Source organism: Saimiri boliviensis, chromosome 2 (assembly GCF_048565385.1).
Source record: "Saimiri boliviensis isolate mSaiBol1 chromosome 2, mSaiBol1.pri, whole genome shotgun sequence".
In the NCBI taxonomy this organism is placed as follows: domain Eukaryota; kingdom Metazoa; phylum Chordata; class Mammalia; order Primates; family Cebidae; genus Saimiri; species Saimiri boliviensis.
In genome coordinates this window covers 46,354,620-46,365,303 of record NC_133450.1, presented here as the reverse complement: position 1 = coordinate 46,365,303, position 10,684 = coordinate 46,354,620, and the positions used below count along the sequence as shown (strand labels likewise).

The window sequence follows — 10,684 nt, the reverse complement described above, 5'->3', positions numbered from 1 at the left end:
GCTCTATTATATGTCTAGGGGTGGTGAGAGGAGCTGCTGTCTCTGCTCCCTTTGTTCAAACTTATGGCTCAGGCAGCAGCAGGCGTGGGCGTCCCCAGGGGAGGCAGTGACAGCTTCAGTACTCACACGGGCTTTGCAGGTGACAGCTGGGGCTGTGGGGCCCTGCCAGAGGAGGTGCAGGCGGACCCCATCACGCCCGAGCTGATGGGCCTCCATGGTGGATAGGGGCCCCACCTTGAACCATCCCAAGTAAAAGCTGAGTACATCTGGGAGCTAAATGTAACTTCTAGCCTGTTCCCTGAAGGATATAGTGGGGTAAGGAGATGAGGCTCAGTCTGGAGACTTGGTCCCACTGTGTCACTCATTTACAAATGACTTCTAGGAGGTCCCTGTTCCTCTCCAGGCCTGTTTTCTCGTTGGCAAACGCACGAAGTGGACCTGATTATCTGTAAGGGCCTCTGGCCCTTTGACACGGACTACCCCAGGCCAAGTCAGTTCCAGAGCCGCTTTAGAGAGTTAGGTTCCTTACTTCTCTGGGCTTGAGTTTTCTTGTGGATAATACAGTTTCCATCAACACCCATCCCTTCCCCGGAGATTCCAAGAACCGTCAAAAGTGAACAGATGCAGTACAAAAATTATTTATTTAAAAGGGAAAGGGTGGCCCCTTGCTGGTGCCTCCTGGGCCCTGGCTAAAAGGGGTTGCCCCTGCTCAGCATCTGAATGCAGAAAGTGTGTCCACCTCTTACCTTTAATAACTTTAAAGGGGAAGTGGGGTGGTGGACTGGTAAGTCAGAGAATCAGTCTCAATAACAGAGCTTCCAGGCCCTTACCTTTAAGAACTCCTTAAAGGCAAAGTGGACAAATGCGGTAGACCAGAGCCAGAACGTTTTCGGGAAGGTCCTTGGAAGAGAGGGGTCTCGGTGTCTTTACCTTTAAGACTCTCTTAAAGGTAAGGCATGTTCACGCAGCGTACAAAGGAGGCAAACTCCGTCAAGGAGTCTACAAAGCACTTTTCAAGATCTCGCTTTTAGTATCTCTTTACAGACGAGGTGGCCAAGCGCGAATTAATAAAAAACAAAATACCTTGCAGAATTATTTTTCTTCCCGACCCAGTAGAACCCGCCCCGCTCACCGGCCGCCCTCAGGTCTGCGTCCTCGCCTTCTAGGCGCCCTGGGGCCCGACGGTTCGGAGAACGCGTCGAGGCAGGCGTAGAGGTGCCGCCCAGCGGACTCGGACCGCCCCCGGAGGTCCCACCGGGGCATCCTGGGAGTTTTTGGTTTCCTAGAAGGCCTCCACCCGGGAAGCCGGACGGGGGCGGGGCGAGGCGAGGGGGCGAGCGGAGGGTGCGGTGACCATGGCGACCGCGGTGGCCATGGCGACCGCGGCTCAGAGCACCGAGAGGTCGTGACACGACCTGGAGCGCTGCTTGAAGAACTTGGAGTTGCGCGGCACCAGGTTGGCGAGGAACCGTTTGGCCTTCTTGGTGAGGCTCTCGCGGCGTGCTGGCGGTGCAGGGCCCTCGGGGCTGCCCGGCTCGGGCCTCTGGCCCCCGGCGCGGTTCCGGCCTCGCCGCAGCCGAATCTGGCGCACCGCGCCCTCGAAGAGCTCCCGCGTGTTGTGGTGAAGTGCGGCCGACGTCTCGATGTGCTTGCAGCTCAGCGTCCCGGCCAGGTGGCGGCCCTCTGCAGGAAGGGACCGGCTCAGGCGCCCGCTGTGCTGTACGGGGTCGGGGGTGGGGTGCCGGGACGAGGGTGGGCCTGGGGAGGGCCTGGGCTTGTGGTTGGAAAGGATATTGGTACTAGCGAATCTTGGAACCGAGAGAACAAAGTGGTGGAGGTGCGAAGGAGAGAGAGAAGTGGGCCTTGGAGAGAGGCGAGGGGAAGTGACAAGAAGGGATTCTCGGGGTCCTGGAGTGGGGCACTGGGAGACTGCCCTTAGTCTGGGACTAATTGCAAGTGGGTTCGTACACCAGCAATGGTAAAAAGGCCTTAGAGAGAAGCAGTGACCTGGAAGGGAGAGCGTTCTCTTGAGATCGCAAGTATGGAATCTGTTCAGTATACACACCCTCCAGTGATACTTCCCGGGAGCGGGCCAAGTCGCTCTTGTTTCCAACGAGGATAACTGGTAGGTCGTGGTGCGGCCTCCCAGCCCGGAGCCTAAGTAGTGTCTCTGGAACTTTGGAGAAGCTCCGTCGGTCCGTGACTGAGAAGACGATGAGAAAGGCGTCCCCGGTCTGAAGGCAGTGGTCCCGCAGCCACCCTCCTGCATCCCCCTGCAGACAGACAGAGAAATGTTAGGGCTGGAGGGATCTCCTGATCCTGGGCTGTGAGGGAGAAGGAAGTCACCTGCTTAGGACAGTAGAGCTAGTTAATAGCAGAATCTCCATACCCAGAGTGTTTGTGGAGGAGGGAGAAATTAGTAATGTGAAGGTCCTAGACTAGGGTAGCCATCCTGATTTCTTAAGCTTAAGCTCTTAATTTAAAAATGAATATTATTCACATGTCTGTAATTTGGCCTCTTATTTCTATCTGCTAACCTTTGTGTCCAAATATTAAGAAGTCTTAGCCGGGCGTGGTGGCTCAAGCCTGTAATCCCAGCACTTTGGGAGGCTGAGGCGGGTGGATCACGAGGTCAGGAGATCGAGACCATCCTGGTCAACAAGGTGAAACCCTGTCTCTACTAAAAATACAAAAAATTAGCTGGGCATGGTGGCTCGTGCCTGTAATCCCAGCTACTCAGGAGGCTGAGGCAGGAGAATTGCCTGAACCCAGGAGGCGGAGGTTGCGGTGAGCCGAGATCGTGCCATTGCACTCCAGCCTGGGTAACAAAAGCGAAACTCCGTCTCAAAAAAAAAAAAAAAAAAAAAAGAAGTCTTCACTTTTTCCCCCCTTCCCTGATATTCCAGATCCCTGAGCTCTTGTCCTGTCACATCGGATTCCTTCAGGCTGAAAAATTTGTGGATAGAGTCAATTTCAGGGTGTTCAGCCTAGCTTGCAGCTGCAGGTTTTGTCAAATTCCCATCCTAAGTTTCCTCTGGGTCAGAAGATTCTGGAAAGACTGTAGCTTTTAATGGCCACGGCCTGTGGTATGAACATTGGTGTGGGCCTTTGCTTTCTGAGGTGATATGAACAAAAGCTCAAGTTCCAGTACATGTTGAAACCAGGACCAGCAGTCCCACCAGCCTTCAGCCAGACTTTGCCCTTCCCCTGTTCTCCCAGCTTCATCACCTGCCTGCAACCACATCTTAGTTCTCACCTGTTCCCAGATGTCATAAACGACTAGAGTCACTTCTTCCTTATCCACCACGATGCGTCTCTCATAGGTATCCTCTGTTGGAAAACAGGGAGAGGGAATAAAGTCTATTAGGAGGTTCCCCAACATTTGTGAGACCTGGTAACCAGGGACACCTCAGATCTCAGCACCAGAGAAACCGTCTTGCCCCCCCCCCCCGCCCCCACTTTAGGGAGGCTGCCATAAAAAGCATTGGAGAAGCTTCTGTTAAGCTCTGTCCTCCAGGGCTGCTCAGGTCATCAGTACTTCCTTCCCTGACCAGGACCCCAGAGCCCCCTCAGTCCCTTCAGGGCTTTCCCAAATACCTGAGTTCTCCGGTTCATGAGCGCTGTCTCCCTGGAGACCACCAAAAGTGCCTGCTAGAGTGCTCTTGCCCACGCCACTCTCCCCCACTAGCATGACCTTGAAGATGCCATCCGTTTGAGCAGGGGGTGCCTCTCCTGAGGCCAATGAGTCAGAGGAGCCAGAGGATGAGGCCTGAGGTGGCCAGTCAAGTTCATCTACTGCCTGGGCCCGCCGGAGCTGGTGCTTGTAAGGGACAGGCATACTGCCTCTTCGTCTGGGGGCCCCAGGGGCAGAGGGTAACCCGCCCCGGTCCAACTCTGCCAACAGTTTCTCTGGATTCTTCAGCAATGTGGCATCTGCTTCTGGGGTGGGGTGGGAGGGCAAAGAAAAGGAAGCTATGAGTGGGATATGCCCAGCCATCTGCAGAAGGCTCAGTCCAGGCTGTTCCAGCATCAGAGGCCCAGCCACACCCACTTGATGACCATTACCCAGAAGTAACTGAGAATCTCTGGCCTGACCTCTTATACTAAATTCTCCAGAAGCCTGAACTGGAGCCAACATGATAGCTTCTCCAATGCGCTCCCAACCCCAACCTAGTCAAAATGTGCCCCATGCAGGGAAGGGACCTAAATGCAGGCTTGCACACCCACTCACACGTTACACTGACACACAGGCCTCTGGCCCTGTGGGGTGCAGCAGGGATTAGGGGAAGCTGCCTCTCTTTCCACCAAGAAGCCCTTCCTCCTCCTGTTTCCAGCCCTGGTAATCCCCAAACCGAGGAGAAGCAGAGAGGATGAGAAGCTGAAGCTGCCGCCCAGTGTCTGGGGAGTAGGTAGAGCAGAGTAAAAAACTTTGTAGCGAGCCTCTTCCTAGGAAAGGGCCTTTGCTTTTTGAGATGATGTGCATGTTGGGTCCCTGTGGGCTCTGTGTGTGTGAGAGAGAGAGACGGGGGCTGCAGCTTCCCATGGCCCTATAGGTGAGCATCCCTCAGTGCGTGGTTGGGTGTGAGAATCCTGCATTCCTGTCTGTCCCTGTGAGTGGGAGAGAATATTGTGTTCATAGAGAGGTAGACGTAGAGAGTGCGTGTGTGTGTGAGTGAAAGGGAGAGTGACAATGTGCGGGTCAGGGTAACTGGAGAAGGAATAACAGACACAACAAAGAGGGTTGGAGGGAGGCTGGAAATAGCCCAGGATCAATACTTGGCCAGCAGCCAGGGCCTCCAGGAGCCAGAAGAACCCTTACAACAGGTCCCCGGAGTAGCCCCCTGCCTGTGATCCCCAGGCTTGGGGGCTGCCTCTTTCTTCTCCCCTTCCTTCTTGCCCATCCCAGGCTCGGGAATGAGGCTGAGCTAGGGGCCATGTACCAGTTTCTCAAGCAGAGCCCTGGGAGTGATGGGGGAGGGGGCATTTAGGCAGCTCTTCCCCTCCACCCTAGCCTAATCTCTTTTCTTGTGTGAGCAGGGGTCTTCTCCACTTTCTCAATTGCTCTTCTCCTCTTGCAGACTGGGCTCAAGCTCCCTCAACCCCTAGTTCTGACCTCCCCACCAAAGCTTCAGCTCCCACCCCCATGGTTTCAGCCAGAACCTGCCCAGGTTATCCCTCACCTGGCGTGGGCGTCCCTGGAGGGGAGGCCCGGTGGCTGCCAGAGGGGCAGAGTGCTGTGGTTTCTGTGTCCATGTCCATGTCGGTGTCCAGGTCCGTGTGCATCGGTGTGCGTGTGCGTGTGCAGCCCAGCGGCTCGCAGCACCCGCTCCCTCACTCAGCAGCACTGTCAGCTTTTCCCTTTAAATACCACCCCCCAACACACATGCCCTCCCCCCAAGACACCTGGGGAAATTGTCCCACCCCCCGATGAGGTCACACATGCTAATGAGCAGTGATGTCAGCGGGATTCCCTCCTTTCCGCGCCCCCTCCCTTTCTTTTGTGTCGCTTCCCTCTGGAAGCATACACACTGCAGAGCCTGGTTGAGGCATGACAGAACAGTCAGGGGGCAGAACAGACAAGGGTTACTGGGGGTGTCATGGGTAAGGGAGCTGAGGGTGGGAGAAGGCAGGGACCTCGGGAGGTGAAGCTCTTTCTCCAGCAGCCAGGACTATGCATCATTTGTCTCTTGTATTTCCAGCCCACTAGCCCAGTGTCCAGCTTAAAGAGCGTGCTCAGTGGCTGCACAAGAAGAGGCAGAAAGACTAAAAGCTGGTTTGAAAAACGAGATATAGGTCAAAAGAAGTGTGGGCACTGAGGCACAGCCAGCCTGCTACCTTCTCCTTCTCCATCCTGCCTCTTCTGGGCCAAGAGCCACGAAAGTACCCATTTCCCAGCCTCTAGGCAGATGCTCTAAGGAAGGAAATACAGCTGCTTCATTTGGGCAGCTTTATTTTACCACTAAGTTTGGGTAAGAGCAAACCATTGTGGAGGCTCCTCCACCTTCTCTCCCTGCCAGGCCCACCAAGCCAACAATAATCAGAGCAGGAAAAAGGGGCCAGACAAAGCTAGCTATCTCAAACACGAAGTTCCCAGTCTTAAGTGGGCAGAGGGAGAGCGCCGGTTACCTCCCAACTGCCCTACCCCACTGTTCATGTTTTTTGGTGAAGCTGCCAGGCTTTCTGGGCTATGCAAGGCAGATACACAATGGATGATGTCTGGCTGTTTGAGGAAGCCCAGATAGCACATATCTTACTGTTCCTTTTCTGCCCTGTTCCCTTTCCTTTCAGGTTTCTTCTCCTGCCCCTTTCCTGCTTGTCCTCCTTCCTGACACCCTTAAGCTCCCAAAAACACATTCTGATTTCCTTTCCGTGCCCTGTTTTTGCCAGATGCTGTGCTAAGCACTTTCCTACATCATCTCCTTTCATTTTCTTGACCCCAAGGCTCACATGGTAGGTAGGTGGCCTGTCCCTAAAGCAATCCTGCAGCTGGAAAATGGGAACACCAGGAATCCCACCCACATCTTTCCAGTGCCAAAGATTTTTTATTTCTACACTATGCTGCTTTCCTTCTCTTAAATATTCCAACTGTCTCCTATTATTGGGAACAGTCTATACCGCAGTCCTCAGCAGACTTTTCCAATGGAAGAGGCAAATAATCATCTTGGGAACAATATGCAGTGACAGTTCACTTATCTGGAGGTCAACTACAGGGCAACAGTACAGGGTTTGAGGGAGCAGAAAGGACCCCTTAGCAGCTAAAATATTCATACACTTTACTCACTGGGTAGATTCTCCAGTCCTAAATCATGGCCTACTTATCCTTACTTCTATGCACAATTTTAATGTGTCCATGTGTGCTCCTGTACTAGTAGATTAGAAACACATTTAGAGTAGCAAGTGACCCCTGTAGCCAGGGAGGTAACACCACACATAAAAAAACATTTAATGCACTCATATGCATTTTATAAGTGGTCTGAGGTCATTTAGCATAAAAGCAAATAGCTCCCCATACTCCTACAGTTACAGTGTCAGGAGATACTGCTGGAGAAAAGCCACTGGTTTCTATGAATGATCCTCAGCTATTCAGAAAAATTTTATTATATTGCAGATATGCTGAAGACAAGTATAACATTTTAGAATTACTTCCTTCCAAAATGAATATTTTTATTTTTTTCAGACAGAGGGTCTCTCCCTATTGCCCATGCCCAGGCTAGACTGTAGTGGTGCGATCATAGCTCACTGTAACCTCAACCTCCTGGGCTGAGCATTTGCCCGTGTCCAGGCTCCCTCAGGAATGGGAGGTCCTGTGGAACAGTGGAACAAGGGTGAGATTTGGAATGGAGTCATGCCAGGTCTAAATCCACCACTTGGTAGAGACTGGGACAATCTTTGGATTTCCTTGAAGCTCCTCCTGAACCTGCGAAATGGGGTTTATGATGCCCACGGCCCAGCTCTGTTGTGAGAGGGTTCACTTCAGGTGAAGAATCTGGCATCATCGGGCACTCACTCTTTTTTTAAAAAAACAAAAAACAAAAAACATCAATAGCAGATTTTGCCTAGACAGGCACTCACTCTTTAACCACCTTGGTGCTTCCGCAGCCTTAGGCTGTGTGGTTGGGGGTCCTTCTTCCCTCCCAGTGAGGCCTGGAGCTTCGTTCAGGCCCATGATTTCCTTTCCTTTTTAAAAAAAAAAAAAAAAAAAAAAATCTATTTATTTATTTTGAGACCAGGTTATGAGACTAGCTAGTTTTTGTATTTTTGGTAGAGACAGGGTTTCGTCATGTTTCCCAGGCTGGTCTTGAACTCGTGGCCTCAAGCAATCTGCCTGCCTTGGGCCCGCCCAAAGTGCTGAAGTTACAGGCATGAGCTACTGTGTTCAGCAGAATTTTGTTTCTTAAGGACTGAGTTCTGGTATTTTTTTTTTTTTTTTGAAAGGGAGTCTCCGTCTATTGCCTAGGCTGGAATGCAGTGGCGCAATCTCAGCTCACTGCAACCTCTGCCTTCTGGGTTTCAGCAATTCTCCTGCCTTAGCCTCCCAAGTAGCTGGGTCTACAGGTGCGTACTACCACACCCAGCTAATTTTTTGTATTTTAGTAGAGATGGGGTTTCACAGTGTTGCCCGGGCTGGTCTTGAACTCATGAGCTCAGGCAATCAGGCCTCGGCCTCCCAAAGTGCTAGGATTACAGGCGTGTGTGAGCCACAGCTCCCAGCTCTGGTATCTTCTTTTATCTTAGATTCTAGACTCTGATTCACAGCCTGATTCCTATCTCATGCTGAAAACGCCTCCTGCCTTCCCACCAAGAACCTTGATGTGGGTCCCACACTCGTAAGACCAAGCACCTTGGATATTGGTATCTATCTTGACAGAATTTTAAGTTGCCTCATTACTTTTTTTCTTGGGCCCTGGTGGAAATAAACCTGAGTGACTGCTCCCCAGTGCCATCGCTTGGGCAGGACCCTCTGTCTTAGTTTCACCATGCTGCCTGTATAAGGTCAGTACCCTATCCCAGCTACCTTGGGGCTTCACTATGGCTGACAAGAGTATTGTTACTGCCTACACCCTGTACAGCATACACCTAGAAACTAAAGAAACTTCTTTCAGGCCCACTGATCTATAAGCACAGGCCTCCCTAGTGAACTCTGCCCGAAGTCCTCCTTCCAGCATTCAGAAGCATTCCACCACAAGGAGCAGTTTTACCTGAAGTCTTTGTCCACTTTCAGTTTGCAATACCACTAGGAGAGAAAAGGTCTGGATAAAGGGATGAAGATTATCAGGCTGCAGGTAATTGAGGTGGCTATGGGGAAGAGAAGAGCAAAGGAGAGGGCAAAGACCAGGCTATGGAGAGGCAGGGGCGGGAAAATCACTGCTTTATTATTTACACTGGGCCTGACGTTGAGTGGACCCAGGACTGTTTGTACTAAGGAAGGAGGGCCCAAAGGGAGAACGGTAAGCAAAAACCAGGTTCTCTGGAGCCCACTCCCCAGTCTCCGGAGAGGGTCTGCAGTGAAAGGAGCTCGGGTCTTCCCTGAGCCAAGGTGCCATGGTCCCAGAACTGCACATGGACCCATACCCTTCTCTGCTACTTCAGCAGGCTCTTGCTCACTAAGAGAGGAAAATTGTGCAGTTAGTGCTGGTTTTGAGGATGCTGACAGGCTGTAATCAACAAGGCCTCTCTACCAGGTGTGGGGCTAGGTTTGGGTAACAGGCTCCACTAGGTATGGGGCTAGACAAGGAGAGCCTGCGGGCAACCTCTATCCCCAGGGACTGACTCCATTAGGGAATTCCTCAGCTTTGCTCCTGAGGCATCAATCCCACCCCCACAACCTCCTGTGTCTTTTGCCTCGATTTTCCTTCCAAACTCAGGCAGCTTCTGTCACTTTGCTAACTAGGGGCTGGGTTCCAACACGGCTTGCAAATCATTCCCTCCATTACTCGCCCCCCGCCGCCCCCAGCTCTGCAGCTCTGGCCGCTGCTTGTGCTGTCAGGCCCAGGGTGTCGCCTACAGCCCCTGCCCTCTAGTCTCTTCAGTTTGCTTGTCCTGTGGACAGTCCCCCTGCTTGGAATTCACAGCTCTATTCCAACAGCATTCTTTAGAATCCGGTTTGGGCCCTCTTCCAGGCAGACCTCTTGGATTTGGCCATGGGAATGCCAGCACCTCATACCCTGAATGTTTGTGAATTTTCCCTCCACTCATCTTTGCCTGCTTTGAGGTATCCTGGCTGAGAGTTCATCTATCTTGCATAGGACAGACTGCTAAGTGCCTGGTGGGCGTGGAGGGTGGAGGGTAGGAGTCATGACTCCAGTGTCCCACCAGGGACAGTTGTTCCTATGATCCATGCTTGGGGAATGCTCCATAAACGACAACCTTCCTGACTGCAGGGCCCAGCTGGCTCCCCTGACTTCTATCCTGGCTGTTAGGAAAGAGGCTTGGCGCACACCCCTGCAGTCAGTCACCGCAGAGCTGGGCCCCAGGCATTTGAGTGGAAATGGAGAGGGCTGGTTCTTATGGTTCCTAGAATTTTCTTACCTTCTGTGTGGTTTAAAAATCAAGAGTGCAAGGCCGGGCGCGGTGGCTCAAGCCTGTAATCCCAGCACTTTGGGAGGCCGAGGCAGGTGGATCACAAGGTCAGGAGATCGAGACCATCCTGGTCAACATGGTGAAACCCCGTCTCTACTAAAAATATAAAACATTAGCTGGGCATGGTGGCACGTGCCTGTAGTCCCAGCTACTCAGGAGGCTGAGGCAGGAGAATTGCCTGAACCCAGGAGGCGGAGGTTGCGCTGAGCCGAGATCGCGCCATTGCACTCCAGCCTGGGTAACAAAAGTGAAACTCCGTCTCAAAAAAAAAAAAAAAAAAAAAAAAATCAAGAGTGCAGTGGTGGTTGGGAGATAAACAGGAAGAGGGGAGGAGGTAGAGGGCCGAGCAACGGCTTCCACAGGGAGAAGCGGGATGAGGTGAGCATAGACCGAGATGGGCAGAGGCAGGGCTCAGGCTCACGGCTAATTTGCAAAATTTTGAGATGTATGATTCCTTTATTTTTGACCTCAACTGACTGAGCAATGACATAGCTATGGAACAGAAGCATTTGTTGCACTCTTTTTGTGAGCCAGACCCTGTAGGAGGGATTGTGGATGGCAAAACCTCAGATTCTGCCCAAATCCTCCCCTTGGGGGCTGAAGG

General features: G+C 52.3%; 1 protein-coding gene across 2 annotated transcripts; it reads right to left on the bottom strand.

Annotated features, from left to right (window-relative positions):
* Positions 1 to 622: 622 nt before the first annotated feature.
* On the bottom strand, positions 623 to 7,051 carry REM2 (RRAD and GEM like GTPase 2). Of its 2 annotated transcripts, none has more exons than XM_003924335.4 (5): positions 5,181 to 7,051; positions 3,598 to 3,939; positions 3,257 to 3,330; positions 2,066 to 2,273; positions 623 to 1,683 (listed from the first exon to the last, which is right to left on the bottom strand). In XM_003924335.4, exons 1-5 carry the CDS (start codon positions 5,281 to 5,283, stop codon positions 1,388 to 1,390), a joined length of 1,023 nt encoding a protein of 340 aa, XP_003924384.1. In that variant the 5' UTR covers positions 5,284 to 7,051; the 3' UTR covers positions 623 to 1,387. The 2 variants fall into 2 exon arrangements, with proteins under 2 accessions (XP_003924384.1, XP_074249318.1); XM_074393217.1 differs by having other exon boundaries at positions 3,598 to 3,936.
* Between the last annotated feature and the right edge of the window lie 3,633 nt (positions 7,052 to 10,684).